This window comes from Dendrobates tinctorius, unplaced genomic scaffold (assembly GCF_039654945.1).
Source record: "Dendrobates tinctorius isolate UK_male_01 unplaced genomic scaffold, ASM3965494v1 ptg000250l, whole genome shotgun sequence".
Taxonomy (NCBI): Eukaryota; Metazoa; Chordata; class Amphibia; order Anura; family Dendrobatidae; genus Dendrobates; species Dendrobates tinctorius.
The window spans coordinates 24,306,701-24,332,239 of NW_027361917.1; the positions used below are offsets into that span (position 1 = coordinate 24,306,701).

Below are 25,539 nucleotides of genomic sequence, written 5' to 3' on the forward strand. Positions count from 1 at the left end.
TGTTTAGGCAGTTGTATCAGTACATAGCCTTTTCGTCACCTAATATAGTATTACTAGCGTGATATCAATCTAAAATACCCAACTAGAGATTATACACAAAAGATACTCAAAATCAGGGAACAGTATTAAGGCCCTTTTACATTTAGCGATGCACCAGCGATCCGACGAGCGATCCGACCCGGTCAGGATCGCTGGTGCATCGCTAAATGATCGCTAGTGAGCTTTCATACAGAAAGATCTCACAGCGATGCAGCAGCGACGCAGCGCACGATACTTACCTTTCACACACAGCGATCCTGCGTCCTCCCGCCCGCCTCCACGCGTCGCTGGACGTCACAGCAGGAAGTCTCAGCAGGAAGCAGCCGACGAGAAATGGAGCCGGACATTCTCGCGCGATCAGCGATAACCAGCGGGGGAGCCGGTCGCTGGTAAGTATCACACATAGCGATATCGCTAGCAATATCGCTATAACGTCACAAAACCAGTGACGTTTTAGCGATATTGCTAGCGATATTGCTTAGTGTAAAACCCCCTTTAGACTTCTCATACCAGTTGTAAATGTAATGTGTAAAATTAAAAAATTGCATCGTAAATAATAGGCCTTAAAGGAAATAGTGCTGCAATTACATTGTGATGTATCTGTGGGCAGGACCAGCTAAACAGATATACGTACAGTTTTAATGGAATTTGTTCAGTATAACTTGGTTGTTGTTAATATAAAGCCCTGCTCTTTCTACACCTGGGAGTCCAAGAGTCCAATGGGTGGGGCTAGTTAGAAATTCACAGCTACCGGGTTAAGTAGGCTGTAACCATAGAATAGGACCGCCCACTGGACTTCTTAGCATAGATCTACCAGTCTAAAATGAGAGTTATTGTGGATCTTTTCACAGAAAACTTTGACACTACCATGTTTCTTCATACTAATCAATATGCCTAGCTCCTCCTGTTTTATAAAATACTGCTTCCAGATCAGTCTCTCTCGCTCTCATATGTGGTAGTTTGATTGCCCGGGTACTCAACGGATCTGTAGGCGAATCTTCGAATCACAGGGAGGTGAGAAAAAGATAATTTCAGAAGTGGCCCTACAATCATAGAATGCATAAGTTGCAAGATACAAATGCTAAGAAAATAAGGAAAGAAAAAACTTTGCCCTTAATTGATTCCTCATTACATGAAGGCTATAAAGATGTTCAGTTATTTAACCCACATTGTAAATGCTGTAAAAAATGGTACAATTGATGTTCTTCATTCATCAACTTGGAATAAAAAGTGATAAGAAAAAATACATACAAGACAGAATTGTACCAATGAAAATGTAAAGTTATGACACAAAACAATACTTGAAGAGCAGAAAGAGCCATGGAGCTCTGCAAAACTTTTAACTTCTTTATTTACAAAGCAGCATAGAGTAGCCTAAGGGCCCCGTCACACATAGCGACGCACCAGCGATCCCGACAACGATATGACCTTGTCAGGATCACTGGTGCCTCGCTACATGATCGCTGGTGAGCTGCCAAACAGGCAGCTTCACCAGCAATCAGCACCAGCGACACGCGGGTAACAAGCGACACATGTTTCTTAGTTACCCACTGTGTACCTTAGTTACCCGCGCGCTGGTGCAGGAAGCTGGTAACCAAGGTACACATCGGGTTTCTAAGCGGCGCACGGCACTTAGAAACCCGATGTGTACCTTGGTTACCAGCTCCCTGCATCAGCGCGCTGGTAACTAAGGTACACATCGGGTTTCTAAGTGCTGCTTAGAAACCCGATGTGTACCTTAGTTACCAGCGCCAGCTCGATGATTGCTGGTCTCCCACCTGCCACACGCAGCGATGCGTGCTGGCCAGCAGGAGACCTGCGATCAAAAAAATGTCCTGGCCATTCCAGGACGATCAGCGATACCCGGCAGAGGGGCCGGTCGCTGGTAAGTGTCACACACAGCGATCTCGCTGGTGAGATCGCTGTTACGTCACAAAACTTGTGACTCAGCAGCGATCTCGCTAGCGAGAACGCTGTGTGTGACGGGGGCTTTAGGCCACAGCCTCGTTTGTCCATGTTCTTATGCTGCTTTGAATGAGAAAGAATAAAGTTAAAAGTTCTAGTGAGTGACATGACTCTTTCTGCCTTTCAAGTACTCCCATCCATAGAATAGAGGATAATTACTGATTTGTGGGGGTCCGAACACTTGTTCTTCCACAGCTCTCAAGAACAAGGCTGTAGAACCTTCAGAACCAGGCTCTTCAGCCCCGTATTGGATGGAGCAGAGTTCGTCCTCTGAGCCCAGGGGTCAGACCCACAGAAATCCCAAATCCTATAGATGGGAGAAAACTTTTTGGGAATAACTATTTCATACAGACTTATACTTATTTCTGGGGACGCATTACCTTCAAGCAAACAAAGTCTGGCAGGAGCAAAGCAGTGTTTATAACCTTCTCTAACCTTAACGGTTTTCATCCTGCAAAGGAGTAAGAAAGCATACGGCATTAATGGGGGCTGTTGTGGACAATTTTTTTAGGAAGTGAGAAAAGATTGGAGGTTTTATTTATTTATTTATTTTTTTTAAATATTGGTGCTAGGGCTTTTCCCTCTCCAAGGAAGCTGGTATTCTAGTTTTCACCCTTGACGCCACTATCCACAGATGACATTTCTCTGAAGGGCTAAATTGAATTTCGTGCCCTCGTTTTCACGGCATTCAACCAGTAGGGAATATTACATTTTATTTTCTACAGCAGTTGATTAAATTAGGCTGAAGTGGTTTTGCGGCAGCGCGTTGTCACAGTGTGGTCACAGGTGACGTGTCTCATTTGCTTTCCACTTAGGCCAGCACGGCTCAGCAGAAATCTGAGCGGCTTTTTTACATTAGCTGACTCATTCGTGTATTTTGAAGTTAGAAGGTCCTGAGTGTTTGATACTGGCTGTGCATACTTGGTCATAGACCATTACTTTCGAGGCAGCCTTTTATAAGCTCATACCAAAGGAAACCTTTGTCTCCTTACACACCTGAGTAAGCCATTAGACGTCTTGTTGTTCTGAGAGATCTCGGCAGTTATGCAAGAGACATAGCTCCTTCAAGAACAAACAGTACCTGCCGACGCTTGTCCGTACGACAACCAAGCATTCTTTGCTTCTTTTTTTTTGTATATTGTTGATGGTTTAAAAGGGATTCCCGTGTTTGAAGCAAATTTATTTCATGTCGTGAATATGCGCAAGGATGAAGTGATCAAGGGAAAAAGTGAACTTTCTTTATTTTTAGCTATGAGCCTACCCAGGAGTCGGTGTTAAGGAAAACTGTTCTAAAGTAACATAGCAAAGTATATTTGCCAAGCATCTATATATATATAATCGTCTTATGGTGTCTGTCTGTCTGTAACCGACATCCCGCAGCACTGCCTGGTCGCGACAGGCGCAGTCCTCAATTAGAAGGACGCACACCACCGCTAACGTCGTGAGATCAGTGGCGCTAGCCACTGATCTCCCGACGGTTGCCGCGGGTCATCTCCGGGCACACGGGCGTCAGTTGCGACGCAGTCGGGAGGTGACTGGCGCTAGCCGGTATCTAGGGTCCGGAGGAGAAAAGACTCCTCCGGACCCTCGGTACTATAAACATTTAAAAAATAGAATTATAATAGCAATAGTGATTTACTCACCGGCCGCCGGACTCTTTCTCTCCTCTCCACGCTCCCGGCATCTTCCGGTCCCAGTACCGCTTTGCGCGAAATGCCGCTGATGACGTTGCGCTCTCGCGAGAGGACAGCAGCAGCGGTCTTTGGCGCAAAGCAGTACTGGGAACGGAAGATGCCGGGAGCGTGGAGAGGAGGGACAGTGTCCGGGGGCCGTCGGATGATGGTGATTAGATCACTTTTTATTTTAATCTCCCGCTGGAGTTTAGAATTGGGGCAGCAGCCACTGAATTATATCACACAACGCTGATTTCATTCTCCAGCAAAATACTTTGCTCTGAAACAATTTATCAAATAAATCTCAACTAACCCAGGTTATATATTTGTTAAGGTCCCCATAAGGCACAGTGGTAGGTATGTAACCAAAAATAACAGGAAGGATTCAGGAACAAAATACAACAATGTCTTGATAAAGCATAATTTACAGTTTAAACAAACACCAAAAAACAATGATCCTCTCTTTCTGGTAATGTGATCTTAGTATATTTACACATCTGTGCTAGCGTTGCTTCTGAGGAGAATCTTCTTGGACTTCAGAACAGATGGTTTAGGCTTCTTTTCCTAATCCGATTGGCCAGCAATCACATTTATACTTAGAATCTTAGAATCGTAGAGTTGGAAGGGACCTCCTGAGCCATCTGGTCCAACCCCCTGCTCAAAGCAGGATTCGACTTACCTGACTCCCTGGCCAACTACCCCTGACGAAGCTGTGGTGAAACACGTTTCGGGCCTCTTTTGATGGGTGAGCTGATCGTACTTATGTATTGTTAATTTTTTGTCTGTATACTGGATGTAATCCCCCATCTGCACATACTACTCATCACTATTTATTGTTATTTATACGTTTTTTGAATGCGATTCATTACCAATTCTATCACATCAGACAAATCTGCTATACCCAAGACTTATGTACATGCATACAGACAATAGTAGGCTAGCCAACTGGTATGTGAGGTTACCTTATGGTGATTTGTGTTTGGGTACGTCCATGTACGCTTACCTGTGAACCTTTTGATATACTTCTTCCACTAGCTCACCCACCAACATATTTTATTGTCTGGGTCAGTTTTTCAGTGTTTGCTTAAATTGTACTGTTCATTATTTTTTACATTTACTTAATAAAATTCACGTTTTATCAAGACATTGTTGTATTTTGTTCCTGGCACATTCCTCTGAAATGCTTCAGTAGGATAAATATATTACCGTTACCATCCAGGCTCCATTATTTTCTAATGAAGTGTTGTTGGAAAACTAGCTGTTTGATGCCCCGAGGAAGCAAAGTCTGAAATTACAGTACATACTTTTATGCGAAATTCCTCGGTGACAGAGAATAAGATTTAATTGTTGCTATTGTTTTACAATATAGGAATTTCATGTATGTACTCGTATTGAATTTCTGGTTGTTCATAATGAACAGATGTTCTTGCCAGGAATTCAGCGGAGTATCTATGCATGGGTATTCTATGCAGGTAAACAGTTGTTGCTAGTCCTACCTTTTTTGTGGGTGTATTTGTCTACACCAACCATCCATTGGACCTGTCAGCTATACAATGTACCGTAGTCCCAGTAAGTGATTTACAATTAGCAGTGTTGCGCAGCTCATTAAAGGGGGTGACAATTTGAATTTTATTTTAACAGAGGTGTTTGGGACATTATGCGGTAAGTATTACAGGTTCTCCTCCTGCTCTTGTTACTACAGCTTTCCTCACAGACTGCAAAGCTCTCCAGGCCTTACATTGGCTGCTGGTGGAGGAACATGTGACCAGACCTTTCCATTTGTCTCCTCCTATAGAAAAGCCGTTTTCCTGTGTAAAGTGTTTTACAATTGGAGGGGACTGATGGACAGGTCTGGTCACATGTTCCTCCACCAGCCACCATTGTATGGACTACAAAGTTATGCAGTCAGTGAGGAAAGAGCAGGTGAAGAACCGGTTATACCTGTATAATAGTAAGGCTGTATTCACACACAGCGTTTTTTTAGCAGTTTTTACCGCGGTTTTCACTATAAAACCGTTATAAAACAGCTAAAAATAAGCTTCCCAGTCATTTCTATGCATTTTGCACTTTTTGTGCACATTGATGCGTTTTTTTACCGCGAAAAAACGGCATCGCGGTAAAAAACGCAGCATGGTCATTTATTTTGCGGATGTTTCCGCGGTTTTGGCTTCTTCCATGCGTTTTGAAACCGCTGCGGAAAAAAACGCATCAAAAACGCGCAAAAACCGCCGTGGAAAAATAGGTGCGATTTCTGGGAAGGGAGTCCGGTTTTCAAGCAGAAATTTTCTGCTACGTGTGCACTTAGCCTTAGTGTACACAAAATCAGGTCCCCAACGCATAAATTACCAGTTTTTCCATCCCTTATATGACCTATGTCTGCATCTAATTAATACAATTATAGTGTAGATTTTTGTGCTTGTGTGTGATTTAATGATACTGTTGTAATAATGATAGATATGATTGTTTTAATTTTTTACCATTAATTGTTACGGTAAATATGGAACATCTACATCATAGTATGTAAAATATTATTATTTATTTTCAGAGCAAGACAGATTCCATGGTGCTGTACATGAGTGAGGGTTACATACAAAATACAAATGTAAATTCCAGTGAATAAAGAAAGACAGACTGGTACAGAGGAGAGAGAGATGGCCCTGCCCTTGCGAGCTTACAATCTCCTGGATAATGGGGAAGGATACAGTAGGTTGGGGGTGGTTATGGCAGCTCTGCTGGTGGTGTGGTGGCATCCAGGTTATTGTAGGCTGTAGTAAGGTGGCAGTGGGATCATTGCTGGCTGTAAGCTTGCTTGAAGAGATGTGTTATCAAATCCCATCTGAAAGTCCTGAAACTTCAGGGATTTTGGACAGCAGAGAGTTGACATCTGGGACAGAGAGGTAGATCTATGTATCATCAGCATATAGATGGTATTGGAAGCCATGGAACTTTGAGTTGTAGGAGGCCAAAGGTCTAGATTGAGAAAAGTAAAGGTCCTAGGACAAAGCCTTGGGGGACATCAACAGAGAGAGGGCAGGATGAGAAGTTAGTGTGGGAGTGGAGTCTTTAAATGTCTGGTTGGAGAGGTATGAATAGATCCAGGAAAGGGCAAGGTCTATGATGCCAAGGGAAGAGAGGATTTGTAGTAGGAGGGAGTGGTTGACTATGTCGAAAGCAGAAAACAGGTCTAGAAGGAGGCGTACAGAGAAGTGTCTGTTAGCTTTGGCAGGAAGCAAGTCGTTAGTAACTTTAATCAGGGAAATTTAGGTGGAGTGATGGGGATGGAAGCCAGATTGTAAGTCGTCAAACAGTGAGTTTGATGAGAGATGGGAGGAAAGTTCAGCATGGACATGCTGTTTGAGAAACGTGCAGGCGAACAGGAGCAGCTATATGAGGCAGTAGCTGGACGTAGAGGTCCAGTCGAGGGATGGCTTCTTCAGGATAGGTGTGGAATGTTTGAAAGCAGAAAGGAAGTTACCAAAGGTTAGCAATAGGTTGAAAATGTGGGATAGGGTCAGGATAAACATGGTGGTGACGTTGGGGAGAAGGTGGGATGGGGTCGAGTGCACAAGTGTTGAAGTGGGATTTGGAGAGGAGATGAGTGAGTTCTCCTTCAGTGATGGTGGGGAGGGAGGAAGGTTATGGATGAGGGGCAGCGATCTGTTATACGTAGGGGTTGTGGTGGTGGGTGTTAAAGACTTGCCTTGTTTAGTCAACCTTATTTTTGACTTTGCCTTAAAATCTTCTGCAGAGATGAGCGAGGGCAGAGTAGGGAGTTAAAAGTGTTGAATAACTGTTTGAGGTTGTTGAATAAAGAAGATACAAGGGTTGTGAAATAGATCTGTTTACCAAAGGTAAGAACTGATTTAAATGTAAAAGTTGCTGTTTTGCATGCAGTCAAGTCTTCTTGAGAGTGTTTTCTCTTCCAAGCCGCTCCGCAACGCATTTTAATGAGATTATTGTGCCAGGGTTGTCTACTGATTCGTTGCACTCTGCCATGCATGAGAGGGGCAACAGAGTCAATAGCTGATGCCAGTAGAAGAAAACTATGGCACTGTCTGAGTCTTGGAGTGATGATATGGAGGATATCGTTAGAATAGAGTCAGAGAGCATATACATGTCTAGGTATGTGAGGTTCATGCAGGAGTGTGCTAATTTCTGAATATGGGAGATAGGTGAGGAGGATAGGGATGAGAACGTGAGTAGATGGTAGTCAAAAAGGGGGAAAGGTGAGGCTGTGAGATTAGATAGGGAGCAGAGGTGAGTGAAGATAAGGTTTAATGTATGTCTGTCTGTGTGGCTTGCTGCAGAGGACCACTGAGTAAAACTAAAGGATGAAGCAAGGGACAGGAGCTTTGGAGGCTTCTCGCTGGTGGGTGTCAGTGGGGATGTTGAAGTTACCCATGATGATGGTGGGAATGTCAGCAAAGATAAAGTGTAGAAGCCAGGTGGAGAAGTGGTCAATAAAGGCAGTGGCCGGACCCAGGGGTTGGTATATGATGGCCACTTGGAGATTCGAGGGAGAATACATATGGAGAGAGTGCAAAAGAAGAGAGGACGAGGGACTGTAGAGGTGGGATTGTGTTGAAAATACAGTTGTTAGAAAGAAGACCCACTCATCCACCATGTCTATTGCCAGGGTGAGGAGTGTTGGTGAAATGAAGGTTAGGTGTAGTGTTAAATTATTAATGGGTTCCTAAGGTGTAATAAAAATAGTACCCAAAGAGTGGATCTCATTCAGTTACAGACGTCGTCACTTTTAACTTGCTGTGTTATGTATTTTAAGGTAAATTTGGAAAGATCTGTTCCTTGTCTACTTTATATCCAGACTAGATTCTAAATTTATACTGTAATCAGTAGGCTTTTGAAAATCTGTGTAAAATGCATGCTGTGCCCTCCTGTGTGCAGTAATGCCTATTCATTAACAAATATTCTACAGCACATAGATTTTCACCACCTATGGAGGGACATGTTGAGGTTGGCCATGCACATTAGGTGTTTATCAGCTGAACCTGCTGATTTTGTTAAGACCGAATGACCATCTGTGTATGGAGGCAGAAGGGCCCTCTCCAAATGACCCTTCCCTGATGGCAGATTTTGGGGAAAATGTGGATTTAGTATGGTAGTTGGGTTTCAAGTTCCCAGTCGTTCTGTTTTCAGGGAGATAAGGCATTGCTAGAGATGTCTGACACAGCTATGCTCAGCCAAGTCTAGCTTTGGAAGGGGTTTGGAGACATAGCTGTCAGCTGAAACAGCAATCTGTAGACAACTCTGCAGTTCACACCACAGTTTGCAAAAAAAAATCAAGAAAGACAACATAAAAAGTGGCGCATAACATATAGAAAATACTAAGACCACTAAAAAGACGCAAATTCTGCAGAGCGTTGTGTGTGTCTATTGGAAACTTTTTTTTCCCCCACCAAATTTACATTTTAGCTGTATTGGCCTTATGCATATTTTATAGGGGGGTGTAGGTTGTGGTGGGGTATGATGAAAAACTATAGTCAACTACAGTGGTGTGGTGAAAATGGTGTGAATCTAGCCTAATGTGTATGGCCAGCATAGACAGGATAGTATAGCACATACGTGAGTCTTTCACGCAGCACGAATAAAAGCTTCAGCAGTGTTTTTAACTGCAGTAATAAAAATGCAGAGGTTTCATAAATGATCATACTCATAGCTACTTATCCTTCAACTCTATATAACAATGGCAGTGATTTACAAATGTGCTTCCTTTGTAAGGGTAGTAGCATTCTTAGAATTCTTCTGTTTATTCTTAAAGGGTAATGGCCAGAGATGAGCAGTTCGTTTTGCGCTATCCTCTTCTGGTTACCAGTCCAGATCTGCATGGCAGCCAGTGTTCACTTCTGCCCCCAGCATCATGTGTGCTTCTGTCACTTACTAGGCCTCATGAGATATGACCTAACCCAGGATGCCAGGTGCAGAAGAGAAGTCTTACTGCAATGCAGGACCAGACTGGATGCCGGATCAGGGCAGTGCATGTGGAATTTCTCAACTCTCATAATGACCAAATCACGTTTAAGATCGCCCCTGATTTGTGCGGTTATCACTTGAATTCTACTTTTATTTTTCTAAAAAAAAAAAAAAAGCTGATACTCTCTTTAAAATCATTAAACATGGTTTTCTGTTCATTTTTGAACCTTCAAAAGAGACAATATTCACCAAGCTTCATTGGAAAGTCAAGTGGATTGAGCATTGACGCAATTGACACATAACAAAGCAACTGTCATTGATAGTATCCCTGCAGAGCTGCTTAAACCAGTCACAAGAGCACTGACAGCAATATCCCAGAAGATCTGGAGGACCTGCATATCCCCAAAGGATTGGAAAAAAAATCCGTTTTCATCCCACTACCGCAGAAAGTCAATGCCAGGGACTGTGGCAACTATCACTCCCCTTGATTCCTCATGCCAGCTAGGTGTATGTATCTAAAGATTGTTCAAATGATCTCAGACAACATTTTTTATAGAGAACTTGTTGATGCCAAAGCTGATTTGTAAGGGTAGTGATCACATTGGAAACCTGAGATTGCCCATATCAATGACGAGGGAGTATCAGAAGAGGCTCCGCCTGTGCCTCATTGATTGTATCAAGATTTTTGATTGTGTTGAGCATTATAAGCACTGAGCATGAAAGGTGTGCCGGAGGATCCTGATCAGGATAATCAGTTCACACTATCATCAAGAAGATACAGTGCGATCAAAAAAAATAGTACAAGACAATGATGCTTTTTCTTTTTCCCTCTTTTATTGCAATATCTATGCGTAATCAAGATGAAGCTAGACATAGATGATGAAAAAAAATAAGCTGAAGACCATCAGCCACCTAAGATGTACATGATATAATCCTTCTGCTAGAAAGTGAGAAGGACTTGATGAGCTGATCTTGAAGTTTAAAGAAAAAACACTTAACCTTCATATCAAGAAGACCATAATCATGAGTACCACCAACCAAGAAGTCCATATAACGATCAACAATGAAGAAATAGAAGTGGTCAACATCTTTGTATTTGTTGGGTACCTCATTAATCACAGTGGCCTTACAACAGCATGGACCAAGTATGAAGATGCAAAGATGTCTCAATCACCGTCAAAAATTACTGATCATTGCAGTTGTGTTCCCAAGTGTGACTTATAGCTGCGAGGACCAGGGCTGTGGAGTCGGAGTCGTGGAGTCGGAGTCGGAGCTCATTTTGGTGGAGTCGGAGTTGGAGTCGGTATAAAATGGACCGACTCCGACTCCTAAAATATATAATAAATTGGGTACAGTAATTCAATGCAGGATGTGCTGAATATTTTTTCATAGGAGTTTGGGAAAGTTATGAAATGTCCTATAAATGGCTGTTATATTCCTGATCTAAGGCTACATTCACACACAACGTTTTTCCTGTGTTTTTTGAGGATACATTTTTCAGCTGCAAAAGCTGATCATCTTTTTAAAAAAACTGCATCACCTGAAAGGTTTTTGAGCTCATAGATAATGTTTTCAATAGCAAAAGCAGATTAGAAATCTGCTCTATCTATCCATTTATCCATATCTGTCTATCCATATCGTATCTGTACCAAAAAGAATGAAAACCGGGTAGTACACCAATATATATTCTGTTCTATCTAAACATCTTGATTATTGGATCATAAAAATGATTAAATGTCTGAGGTTCACATTGTACTACAATAAATTTTTCACTTAAATATAAGCAATATGTGTGGGAGTCGGAGTCGTGGAGTCGGAGTTGGAGTCGGAGTAAGGGAAATTGAGGAGTCGGAGTCGCAGGTTTGGCTTACCGACTCCACAGCCCTGGCGAGGACTGGGCACTCACGAAAGAAGACAGACGTAAAATATTGACGCCTTTGATCTGTGGTGCTGGTGAAGCCTTCACCTAATCCCATGGACAGCTAGGATCATGAACAAAGATGTTATTGATCGTATAAACCCAGAGTTGTCCCTTGGAGGCAAGGTCACTCAGCAAAAACTGATTTTGGAAATGTGTCGAGGGCAAGTTAGAAAGGAAGATGGTCAGTGATGTAAGGAAACTGGAGAAGAAGGCCCGTTGGCTGGATGCCATGAAGAATGACATGTGAATGAACTTAGAGCAAATGAAACAAACCATGGAGAACAGGAAAGCATGGCGAGGAACAGACTAGAGTATTGCAGGGTCAGATTTGACTGAACCAATACATACAGAATATAATATACAGTAATGACTCAGATTTTAGCTATGGTCAAAGTATTTTAGTTGAAAGGTTAATTGGTTAAAGTAGTGAAGATAGCAACTTACTTTCTGGTTCAAGTGGTGAAATAAGCTTCCAGTGTCTTCTAAGGCACTACAGAGACTGACAGACAGGTGCGAGACAGCCCATCTCTTTCCCTTCCAGTGAAAATCTTCTCTGAAATCTGTGCCATTATGTTGTTTGGAAATTGCTCTGTGAAGGTATCATTTCTCCCTCATACCTCTTTCCTTTCAAGTGCTTAGATATTAATATGTCAGCTTGTAGGCTCACTTCCTTGTCATTTCTTGCCTGCATTGGTAGGACATGTATTATTATTTGATTTCAAAGCCCATTTTCTTGAAGTGCTGTAACAAATAATACATCCCCAGCCGTCAGGCTGCATTGTGCCCCCGTATATTATTACCACATGCAGACCTGCATACTATTGTGGAAAACTCAATCATTTTTTGTTATCAAATCTTTGAGAGTCTATTATTTTTGTTATTTTGGGTGCATGAAATAAAGTTACTTTTCCAAAGTCTAATTTCTGTTTTGCCATTCACAGGGCAAAGCTAATCTATGTTTTCAAAAATCATGAAACGGAATTTGGAAGAACGACTGTAGGTTGTTTGAGGATACATGAAACTAGGTTTATTTTAGCTTGGAGCACAAAAAAGGAAAAATAAAATGTTACTCAGACAACAAATAAACCAAGAAAGACATGAAAATAATCTGATAAGTTTCACGGTTGCTTTGGGCTCATGTGAGGATGAGTTTGGGGGACGAGAGATCAGATTTAGGAATCCAACTATTTGTTTACAAATATCAGATGTTGCCATTTGTTTTTCTGTAACATTAGTTTATCTAGAGTCCTTAAAGCAAGCTCATGTACTGGCACATTAGGATTATGTCCACTGGGATAAAAAAAACCTCTGATGCTGATGGAGCGAGACAGACTGGTGCGCTCTGTTCTAAATTCTGCAATCTACAACCCTTCTTATTAGCACAGATGTGATAAAAGGGACATTGATGTGGGAAGAAACGTTAGAATGAGCTTCAAATTAATACTATGCGTTATGGTTATTATTTCCAAGCTACTGTGATTTGCTTACGGCTATCACAGCTGCCTCTATCTACTTTCCATTACTGGGATGTAAGAGAAGTCAAGGAAACTTTCTAATATGCTTAAAAGTGGTATCTCCGTAGACAAGCCTTTGTATACAGCCCAATGTACAGGCGACATTTGAGGCGCTCCCATTAACAGAGAATGGCTTCTCCCAATGAATTGGCTAGTGTGAAAACTGAATTTCCACTCCATCGGGTTATGACAGATTTGCCAGGCTGGCACCACGTAGTTCACCTTGTAAAATTGTAGCAACAGGTGACACAAGTTGTCTTACAACCTAGACAAAGGTCGGGTGCCATATGCATTAGAGGAAAGGTGATCCAATGTCTTGATTTTGGCTGCACCACCTGACAGTCTTGGATGTGTGGGGATTTATGGACCGGCCGAAAATGTTAGATGTTCAGAGAAAGAAGGATCAGTCTTGTTGAATTTCGTCTGCACTTTCATTTACAGTACATGAGTAAGTCGAGAATAACATATTATGCTTTGGAGACTCCACATAGATCCAGACAAAATAGCACAACATTATGGGCAATCCTGTCAGTACAATACCATGTACAAAGGCAGACACCAGAAGGACTTAAATACATCACATGAAAAAAAACAGCCTTTACCAACACCAAGCCAGATTACCAATGCACTAGCAGTATTCAGCAGACCCCCATTATAAAGGCCCAACACCAGGTCAGACTCCCAATGCACTAGCAGGGTGTCAGACCCCCAAGATGAAGGCTCTCAACACCAGGATAGATTATCAATGCAATAGCAGGATGCAGCAGACCCCCATCATAAAGGCTCAACACCAGGTCAGATTACCAATAAACTAATAGGATGCAGCAGACCACCATGATAAAGGCAGGGGCAGCACAGGTGCAAAATACTAATGAAACAACCACTCACAAACCAATTCATGGGGAGGTGGTTGCCTAGTAGTAAAAATGCATACAGATGAGGCTTGCATAGGGTGCCAGTCACTGCTAGTGCATGGGTAATCTGACCTGATGTTGCTGAGGCTGTTTCTCTTTCTGTAATGCTTTTCAGAAACCAAAAGGAATCATTATTGAACATTAATGTTGTAACGGATTCGGCATAGCATTAATTTAATTATTTTGCTAATTTGATAAAGCAGAACACCAGAATTCGGAAAAGCGGGTGTGAACAGAGCCTACACCCTTTAGACATTTTCAGATATTACTGTTCATCCCTTTGATAGGTTTCATTGTTTAGCCACTTACATTTGGCTAAATATTTGCGTGTGGCAGCGAGAGACCAGCGATCAGCGACGCTGCACGTTGGTCTCTAATGTAAACATCCCACCACTATCGCTGCCACCAATTTGCCATTTTATCATGACCTGCAATTTCCAACACACTAGTACATATGTACACCAAGCGTTTCCCGTGACAGTTCACTACTTGCATGCTGGCGACAAGGTAAAGGCCCCGTCGCACACAGTGATCTCGCTAGCGAGATCGCTGATTTTGTGACGCCACAGCGATCTCACCAGCGAGATCGCTGTGTGTGACGGGGATCAGCGACCGGCCCCCCTGCCAGTTATCGCTGATCATGCAGCATCGGCCTGGGATGTTTTTCGATCGCTGGTCTCCCGCTGGTCAGCGCGCATCGCTGCGTGTGGTAGCGAGAGACCAGCGATCAGCGACGCTGCACGTTGGTTTCTAATGTAAACATTGGGTATCCAGGAGCCGCGGCTCCTGGATACCCGCTGTTTACCTTGGAAACCAGCATACACGCTTGTTTCCAAGGTAAACAGCGGGTATCTAGGAGTCGCGCGGCTCTTAGATACCCAATGTTTACATTAGACACCAGCGTCGCTGATCCTGACCACTGGGGCTGTCTAACGATGTCCCAGCGATCCCATCATGTTCAAATTCCCTGTTATCGCTGCGTAAATATAATGATAATTGTTTAGATTTAGAACAATCCACTGATGGATGAATGTGTTATAGCAGAACTTCTGCTGAGCTTTATACTTAGGCCGGGGTCACACTTGCGAGAAACTCGCACGAGTCTCGCGTCTCAATACCCGGGCTGCCAGCACTCGGGACCGGAGTGTGCGGCTGCATGTATTTTAATGCAGCTGAGCGTTCCGATCCACTTGGTGGCGGCAGTGCTGGGTATTGAGACGCGATACTCATTCGAGTTTCTCGCAAGTGTGACCCCGGCCTTATACTGATACAGCACCTCTGTTAAGGCTCTTTTACATTTAGCGATGCACCAACGATCCGACCAGCAATCCGACCCGGTCAGGATCACTGGTGCATTGCTATATGATCGCTAGTGAGCTTTCACACAGAAAGATCTCACAGCGATACAGCAGCGACGCAGCGCACGATACTCACCTTTCACACACAGCGATCCTGACGTCCTCCCGTCCGCCTCCACGCGTCGCTCGTCGGCGCCAGCAGGAAGCTGACTACGAGAAATGGAGCCGGACATTCTCGCGCGATCAGTGATAACCAGCGGGGTAGCCGGTCGGAGGTAAGTATCAAACATAGCGATATCGCTAGCGATATCGCTATAACGTCACAAAGTCGGTGACGTTATAGTGATATCGCTATGTGTAAAACCCTTACTCTCCACAACTGTTAATCAAGGAGTAAACCAGAAAGTAAGCAGATTGCAGTTTTGGGAGCTGGTCAGGAGACCACTTGAGAATAACCCTTTAATTTCTTGTAATGTAAAGGTTAACATATCATTGAATGTTGTGTTCCTAGGGTGATCAGATGTGATGAAAGTCCATTGTTTCTGAGCTTTCTAATCTCTTTCCCCAATTCCTGGGGCATTCCAGCACTGTTACTTAATGGTGCATTGGTTTGTCTATAGTAAGAGGATTAAGAGGCAGCAGTTCTCTTTTAAGTTATTATTACTGCATGGTAGGAAGCTACAATTTAGGATTATAGCTGCCTGATATAATCACATCCTGGAGAGCTATAAATGTTTCCCAATAGTAATCAATCCCCTATCATGTCCACATCTCCCTTTCTATGGATCAGAAAACACATCTAGTTTTCATTTTTTTATTTCCTTAGCTCAGATATATTAAGCTTAAGAATTATTTTTTTCACATGTCCTTCTGTCTTTTTTGCCGTTAGATAAGAAAATCTGTACAAAATGGATGGTTGTTTCAATCGAAAGATTGTAAAGAATACACCTAGCTCCTTTCATTTTCTTTTGCTTTATGTTTCTACCTTTTGTTAGGAAACTGTAGTTGACTATGTACAAATGTAGCAGAGCTCAGTTTGTCATTCTCCTCATTAATATAACTGCAGGTTTACCTACAGTTTTATGGAAAAAACACATATCGCTTGTGTTAATTTTTATTTATTATGTATTCATTATTAGTGTGTACGTAGATTCTATAGGTTCTATTGGTGTAGATCAGACGGGTTTATGATCCTGTCCAAATGATTAATTGTTCATGAATATAAAGCTATATATATTAATATAATGTTTGGGTAGGATGGGTGCTGTTTTCAATATTACTTGCTAATGCATGTTACAATAATAACAGTTATAATTATGAAAATTACAGGTTTTATGAGTTGATGGATGATGCTTGTGCATGTTGTGGCCAGTTATTTTCTCGCTTAAAGGGTACAACCAGAAATGTGACCAGCATGTTATATGGCAAAGGGGCAGAGCTCCTAATTCCATGAGAAAAGATTCAGCATAAATTGAAGGTTTTTTAAGATCCTACTCATTCTGGACTTTGGGGGTCCAATAGGTGGGCTTACTCAAGAATTGTCAGCTCTCACTGCTGCACAATCATATATGGAAGGTTGTCAATCACTGATTAAGACCACCCACTGGATGCCAGAACGAGCAGTAATTAAATGAATAAATTACAAGTTATAATTAATCTTTATTTTTAAAATTATATATCCGTCCGCTCCACTAACCCTCCACTATAGCATGCTGATTAGTGAGTGGATACCATGTTACAGTTCTCATTTAAAGGGAATCTGTCAGGAGGTTTTTGCTACCTCATTTGAGAGCGACATTATATAGAGAAAGAGACCCTGACTCCAGCAGTGTGTCACTTACTTTACTGGGTCCAGCAGTTGTGATACAATCAGCATTTTCAATGCTCAGAAAGCAGACCGTGCCCACACTACTGATTAGCAGCTTGGGATGTGTTGGACCACAAGGCAGCTATTCCTAATTATCTCTTGCTGATAAAACACTGACTGTACTGAAACTGCAGAGAAAATTGGACAGTAGGAATCTTTTACCTTTTAAAGGTGTTTTTCCATAATTTAAAGTGGCACTGTCTAATCAGTGGGGATCCAAGTTCTGTGTTCCCAGCAATGCTTTAATAAACTTTCTTTAATCTTGTTGGTCTGTATAATGATGTATTTATTTCTTAATGCGTAGAAGATACTTATGATAGCAGAAGGTTTTAGCCGTCATAGTTTTTGTAACTTTTCTTTTCCTACTTGGATATGGAAGTGGGCTGAAATTAGGATGCTGAGGTCAATCCGTTGACAACAAATATTTGCACGCTGTAAAGTTTTCGCATTCTATCCAGCCTTAGTGAGAAAGTGATGTGCAATCTTCTGGTCATTATATTATTTTTATTGTCCTTTTCAGCCTGCGGTGGTTGTTCCTCACAGGATTCACTCAACAAGTCGAAGTGTCAGAGAGGAGAAGACCCGTTCAGAAATTAATTGTAAGGCTCCTCCAGCTATTTCTACTTTCTCGTACTCTGTAGTAAACTTTTTCAGGGCTTCTCATACTTGGTTTCTCTTGCTCTGTAATCCTAACATCTGCTTTCCGTGTCCTTTTTTTTTTTTTTTTACAGATCCTCTGCATGCTTATTATGTTTTAATTCTTTATTACATAAAAAAGTAGAGAATTCCTTATACAGAAGATGTATTTTTGTTGGATTTATTCAAACATATCGGTCTACTCTGGCCCAAGGGCCGCAATATGTCTCAAGCTTCCACTGCTTGTCATTAAATATTAACTTTGCCCGGATGGATACATGACTTCCTCAGGTGTTCCTACTCTCCAGACTATCCCATTTAAACAATGTCTGTAAAAATTCATTGCATTTGTACAGATATTTGTTGAGCTGGAAGTGGATTCATTTATAATTTCTTATATAGCGACGTTATATTGTGCGGCACTTTGCACACGTCATTGCTGTCCCCATTGGGGCTTACTATTTAGATTCCCTATCAGTATGTCTTTGGAGTGTGGGAGGAAACTGGAACCTCCTTGTAGATGTTGTCCTTGGTGGCATTTGAACCCAGGACCCCAACATTACATAGCATTACATTACTGAGCCAGTGTGCTGTGTAGTTTAACACTTTGAAAACCTAGTCATATCACCTTTAAAGGTGTTTTTCCCAAGATAGAGAATGATATACTGATCATTGGGGGCACGACTGCTGGGACCATCAGCAGTCAGAAGAAAAGGGTTCTGCGGAGCCCTGTCTGAATAGAACGAGGGTCAGTCATGCCCTCATTCTTTATAGGACTGTCAGATATAGAGGAGTACGGTACTTGGCTATTTCTGGTAGTCCAGTAGACGATGAGTGAAGCGGCAGTGTGCGTACTCGACCTCTGCTATATTCTCGATCTCATGATCTCTTGTGGTCCCGGCAGTCAGACACCCAACGATTATTAAGTTATTCTCTATTTTATGGATAGGGTGTAACTTTCAGTCTTGGAGAATCCTTTTAAACAGCAAAAACTGCTATAAAACATATTAGAGACCTGGGGATCAGCCTTTTAAATCGCTGAATAAGAGTTTTGATCCGGTATTTCTTTACAAAATTTCTTTAATTCAACCATATACCACAATGTACTGCCCCTTACATGCAAAAGTAGTACAGTGCATCCCCTCTGTTGGGTGGTTACTGCAAAGATTTTGATATAGGTTGACAAAGTATTTAGTGCGACCAGTTTGTGCATTTGTTGTGTTTCTCTATAGATACTCTGTGACACAATGTATATGTGTAACCTGTGCACTCCCCTGACAGTGTAGCTCTGGGGTCAGGCTGTGGGCTGTCTGTCTGCAGAATTCACAGCAGAGTTTTTCTATAAAATGCACAGTGTATGGATAGGGTTCAGTCAGATGTCCAATATGCTGACATTTATGGCTGATGAACTAAACTAACAGCATTAGAGGGATCACACATATAGTCTAGCTAGGACTGCTGCTAGTTCAGGGCATTAGACCTGCGGAGGGACTTGTGACTTGGCCAAGAGTGCATATTTATAGTGGAGGCAATAATAGCTCTCTGCCAAAATATAAAAAGTGTATACACAAGCTTATCAAACTGTGAGTCTATAAAAGGGTTATTAATTCCTATAACACATTTTACAACACTAGTAATGCTTGCCATAATAATTTCCTGCTGCTTCTGTCACATTATTCTTCCTTAGTCCTCCACCGGTCCCTACGATTGAGTGGCATGGCTTTCCTGGAGCAAGATAAACCAAGACAGGCAGTGCACCAAGGAACTATCTGCACAAAATCAGAAGAGTACAGTGGCATCCAAAAGTTTGGGCACTCCTGGTCAAAATTACTGTTATTGTGAGCATTTAAGCAAGTTGAAGATGAAATTATCTCTAAAAAGGCCTAAAGTTTAAGATGACACATGTCTTTTGTATTTTAGGGGGGAAAAAAAATCTTGTCATTTTTCACATTTAAAAAATTACAAAAAGGAAAATGGGCCGATGCAAAAGTTTGGGCAGCCTTGGAGATTTGAGTGCTCAGATAACTTTGACTGAGGTTTCAGACCTTAAGTAGCCTGTTAGGGTTATGGCTTGTGCACTGTCATCGTTAGGAAAGGTCAGGTGGTGCAAATTTCTCAGCTTCATAAAAAAAACATCCTCCTCATGCCAAAAACAAGCAGCCATGGTTTCTTCTAAGCAGCTGCTCAACACTCTGAAAATGAATATGGTGGACGCTCACAAAGAAGGAGAAGGCTATAAAAAGGTAGCAAAGTGTTTGCAAGTTGCTCTTTCCAGAGTACGAAATGTAGCAGGAACAGTGGAGGTCAAGATAAGGTCTAGAAGATCAAGCAAAATTTCAGTGAGAGCTACTGATAGACTTGCTGGAGAGGCAAATCAGAATGCCCGCTTGACTGCAAAAGACCTTCAGAAAGATTTAACAGAATCTGGAGTTGTGGTACATTGTTCTACTGTTCAGATACACTTGCACAAATATGGCCTTCATGGAAGAGTCATCATAAGAAAACTTCTCCTGTGTCCTCAACTTAAAATTCAGCATCAGAAGTATGCAAAAGAACATGTAAACAAGCCTGATGCATTTTAGAAACCAGTCCTGTGGAACAAAGAGAGTAAAATAGAACTCTTTGGCCCCAATGATCACAGGTATGTGTGGAGAAAAAGGCACAGAATTTCAGGAAAAGAACATCTCACCCACCATTAAGCAATGGCGGTGGATCAATGATGCTTTGGAGTGGTGTTGCAGACAATGGCATGTGGAATATTACACAGGTAGAGGAAAAAATGGATTCAATGAAATTTCAATAAATTCTTAATGCAAACATAGCACCATCTGTAAATAAGCTGCAGGTGAAAAGAGGATGGCTTCTAAAAATGGATACTGATCCTAAATTCACGTCACAATCCACAACACACTACCTCAAAATGCGCAAGCTGAAGGTCCTACAATGGCCCTCACAGTCCCCTGATCGGGTTTCCAGGGCCGCTGAGCGGAGATGGAAGAGAACCTATTCTACTGAGTACTTCAGCGCATACAAGCAGTGCCTTGCCAGCTTTAAGTCCACGCTCTCTGCCGCAAAACAAACTTACTTCACATCTCTCATATCCTCTCTGGCTCACAACCCTAAACAGCTGTTCAACACTTTCAATTCTCTACTCCGTCCCACAGCACCTCCTCCCCCTCCTCTCATTTCTGCTGAAGACTTTGCCTCCTTCTTTAAACAGAAGATCGACACGACCAGACAAAACTTTGGCCCGCAGCCCCCATTGCCCCTCTTAGCCGCTCAGCCCTGTTCTGCAAAAGCCAGCTTCTCCACCATGACAGAAGATCAGCTCTCCACCCTTCTGTCAAGATCACACCTCACCACTTGTGCCCTCGACCCACTCCCGTCTCACTTCATCCCTAACTTGGCCACAGTCTTCATCCCATCTCTAACACACCTCTTCAACCTTTCACTTACAAATGGTGTCTTTCCCTCATCCTTCAAACATACCTCAATCACACCCATCCTCAAAAAGCCCTCCCTTGGCCCATCCTCTGTGTCTAACTATCGACCGATATCTCTTCTCCCTTATGCCTCAAAAATACTGGAACAGCATGTATATCTTGAACTGTCCTCCCACCTCTCCTCCTGTTCCCTCATTGACCGGTTACAATCTGGCATCCGACCGCATCACTCAACTGAAACTGCCCTAACTAAAGTCACTAACGACTTACTAACCGCCAAGAGCAAGCAAGACTACTCGGTCCTCCTCCTGGACCTGTCCTCTGCCTTTGACACTGTGAACCATTCCCTCCTGCTATAGATTCTCTCATCTCTTGGCATCACAGACTTGGCCCTATCCTGGATCTCATCATACCTAACAGACCGAACATTTAGTGTCTCCCTCTCACACACCACCTCCTCACCTGACCCCCTGTCTGTCGGTGTTCCTCAAGGCTCTGTCCTAGGACCCCTACTATTCTCCATCTACACCTTTGGCTTGGGACAGCTCATAGAATCCCACGGTTTGCAGTATCACCTCTATGCCGATGACACGCAGATCTACCTATCTGGACCCAACCTCGCCTCCTTACTGACTGAAATCCCACAATGTCTGTCTGCTATCTCAGCCTTCTTCTCTGCTCGCTTTCTCAAACTGAACATAGACAAAACAGAATTCATCATCTTTCCCCATCTCACTCTACCCCTCCACCAGACCTTTCCATCAATGTCAATGGCTGCTTTCTTTCCCCAGTCCCACATGCTCGGTGCCTTGGGGTGATCCTCGACTCTGCGCTCTCTTTCAAACCACATATCCAAGCCCTTGCCTCCTCCTGCCGCCTCAAACTCAAAAATATTTCCCGGATTCGCTCATTCCTCAACCACGAAACCACAAAAACACTAGTGCATGCTCTTATCATCTTCCGCCTTGACTACTGCAACCTCCTACTCTCTGGCCTCCCCTCTAGCACTCTGGCTCCGCTCCAGTCCATCCTACACTCTGCTGCCCGACTAATCCACCTGTCTCCCCGCTATTGCCCAGCCTCCCCTCTATGCTAGGCCCTTCACTGGCTTCCTATTGCCCAGAGGCTCCAATTCAAAACCCTAACCATGACATACAAAGCCATCCACAACCTGTCTCCTCCATACATTTGTGACATGGTCTCTAGGTACCTACCTGCACGCAACCTTCGATCATCTCAAGATCTCCTTCTCTACTCCTCCCTTATCTCTTCTTCCCACAACCGCATACAAGACTTCTCCCGTGCTTCCCCCATACTCTGGAACTCTCTGCCGCATCACATCAGACTCTCACAATCAACGGAAACCTTCAAGAAGAACCTGAAGACCCACCTGTTCCGTCAAGCCTACAGCCTGCAATGATTCTCGGTCTACAGAACCACTGCACGACCTGCTTTACGCTCTCCTACTGTATCCTCACCCATCCCTGTAGACTGTGAGCCCTCGCGGGCAGGGTCCCCTCTCCTTATGTACTTGTGTGTCCCTTGTCTTACACATGTTTATTGTACCTGTCTATATTTCCCCTTTTCACATGTAAAACGCCATGGAATAAATGGCGCTATATAAATGCATAATAATAATAATCTGAACATCCATTGAAAATCTGTAACCTCAAAATCAGAGAGCATGCAAGACCCAGGAATCTCACAGAACTGGAAGAATTTTCCAAGGAAGAATGGATGAAAATCCCTCAAACAAGAATTGAAAGACTCGTGTCTGGCTACAAAAAGCGTTTACAAACTGTAATGCTTGCAAAAGGGGGTGCTACTAGGTACTAACCATGCAGGGTGCGCAAATTTTTGCATCGTATCATCTTCCTTTTTGCAATTTTTAAAATGTAAAAAAATGAGAATATATATATTTTGCCTGAAGTATAAAGGAAATGTTATCTTTAACGTTAGCTCTTTTAGAGATCAGTTCATTTTCAACTTGCTTAACCGTTCACAATAACAGTAATTTTGACGAAAGGTGTCCAAATTTTTACATGGCACTGTATTACTCCTATAAATGTGTTAAAAAAGATAAGAGCTTAGCTACTTGAAGGAAATCTGGCACCAGCTTTTTGCCACCTAATCTGAGAGAAGCATAATGTTGGGGGCAGAGACCCTGATTCCATTGATGTGCCACTTACTGGGCTGCTTAGTGTAGTTTGGATAAAAACACTGTTTTATCATCAGGAGATTATCACTAGAGGACTAGTAAACCTGCTGCCAGGTAGTCAAGCATATTTATGAGCTCTGTATAACCCAGCCCACCAACACTGACAATTTTCTGTGTACATTGTATGTTAGTAGAAAGCTGCCAATCAGTGATGTAAGCGGAGATATACAGAGGTCAGCATTCAAGAGAACTGCTAGATCTGCAGCAGCTATGACTGTGATTGTACCAAATTAACAGCAGCTCAGTAAGTGATAGATCACTGTTATCAGGGTCACTATCCCTACAACATGCTGCTCTCAGTTGTGGCAGCAAAAACCTAGTGACAGGTTCACTTTAATAATGTTCTAAGAAATGCCTAAAGTATGGAATAAATTCCATTCGTAAATCAAAAGTTGGAAAATTCTCAATCTTACAAATGAATGAAAATCTGTTTACTTTCTTATATAGTTGGCCAGGTAAAGTTTGATCCACCAATGAGGAAAGAGACGGAGCCACATCATGACCTGGTGAGTACTTAGCAGCGGCCCTAATGTTTGGATCCTGTATTACTGACATGTGACGCCATAGTGAGCCACCATTACCTATGATGCCAGGGACCACGGGCGCCTTCCACGTGTATGTTGCTGCTGTTTGTAGCTGGACGCTGTGCAGCTGTGGTTTGTTGTATGGAGGTGCTGCAATCATATCACTCCGCACACTACGGTTATCAGTGATTTTTTTCTACTCTTATGTAGCCTTTTAAGATTTGCTTTTTTTCCCTTTCTTTGTTTTCTTAAAAGATCCTGCATGTGGCATATGATTTAAGAGGAAGGTCAGACAGAATGCATCTCTCTTACTAATGCTTTTTGGGGTTTTAACTAACTTTTTGATTTGATTATGTTCAATCCATATAATTCTTGCCCATCTGAAATTCCTTGACGGACGTCTGCGGTTCCTGCTCTTACCAATTCTGTTTGTGTTTGCCACTAACTAAATGCTATTATATTATTCAGTTATCTTCCATGATCAGCGACAAATCTTAGCAAGCATGGTGTGAGTGTCGTGCTGTTGCCTGGCCAGGCGCTCGGTTTTGAGACTTATTTTTTGTAGAATCCTGCAAGTGATGTTCCCTCTTGTGTATGTGCCGCTTTCAATCACTGTAAATAACTTGGGTATCTGTCTGCTAAACAGCTCGACAGGGACGATTTTTTGGACAATGCAGAAGAAATATACTACACTGCAAGATCTAATCTGGTATATTCTTTTTCTTTGTCACCTTTACCTTTGTGTCTACTTTTATTGGCTTTCAAACTAGTTTATATGTTGTTCTCCTGTTGTTCCCTTCAAGACGTAATTCTGCACAGTACAGGATGTGCTTCAGTCCAGCATTGTTCTTCATGATTCGTTTAACACCCAGATTAAAGAATGTAGTGAGTTCTCTCATATCCTTCCCAGTACAGATCTGTAAAATGTCATATTTAAAAAAAAAAAAAAATTAACATTTCGAAATATTAACACAAGATAGTTAAAACATATTTGTTGTTCAATAGAATGTTCATTTAAATGGGCATGTAGACCAGAACGAATATAACTTGGGCTATATACTTTATTTCTTTCACGATCAATACTTGTAATCGCCTATATTGTAAGCCCGTATGTCTGTATAAGGGCGAATTCGCTGAATTGCTGCCGATTTTCCATCTAGATTTAGGCTAAGAAAAATCTGACATGGAATTCAGTGGCGGCCAAGTGCACGAGAGGTTATCCAATCTCATCCTGGTGCTGTGGAAATTACCTTCATGGATATTGCCCAATGGTGCAGATTTTTTAAAACTCTATCTAAGATTGATTACAGATTGGGTGAAGTATGCCCTCCATTTAATTCAGTGGGGGAAGCATATTCACAATCAAATTTCAGTGTTGCACATTTTGCTGTAGGTTATCTGCAGATCCACAGCAAATCTTCAGGTTCCAGGTGCTCATTAAGAGTTTAAAACACCTTTATAGGGAGCCTGTCAGTCGATTCAGGGTGCCCAAAACACACGCGTTTTGGATAATACAGTTTACACACCGGCCTAGTTCTCCCCGCACTACTAAAGATGATTGACAGGTCTCTCCCTATGTACATACAGGGATCTTTA

The 25,539-nt window shown here is 42.4% G+C and overlaps 1 protein-coding gene across 6 annotated transcripts in view; it reads left to right on the plus strand.

The window, feature by feature from the left end:
• MAP4K3 (mitogen-activated protein kinase kinase kinase kinase 3) overlaps positions 1-25,539 on the plus strand; it is a 399,677-nt gene that overhangs the window by 277,641 nt on the left and 96,497 nt on the right. For 3 of the 6 annotated variants that reach the window (XM_073557519.1, XM_073557520.1, XM_073557522.1), the window contains 3 exons: positions 17,643-17,721; positions 23,867-23,925; positions 24,590-24,652. In XM_073557519.1, the coding sequence (XP_073413620.1) occupies positions 17,643-17,721; positions 23,867-23,925; positions 24,590-24,652 (201 nt within the window). The remainder of the gene's footprint in view (positions 1-17,642; positions 17,722-23,866; positions 23,926-24,589; positions 24,653-25,539) is intronic. The other 3 variants (XM_073557521.1, XM_073557523.1, XM_073557524.1) reach the window with 1 other exon arrangement.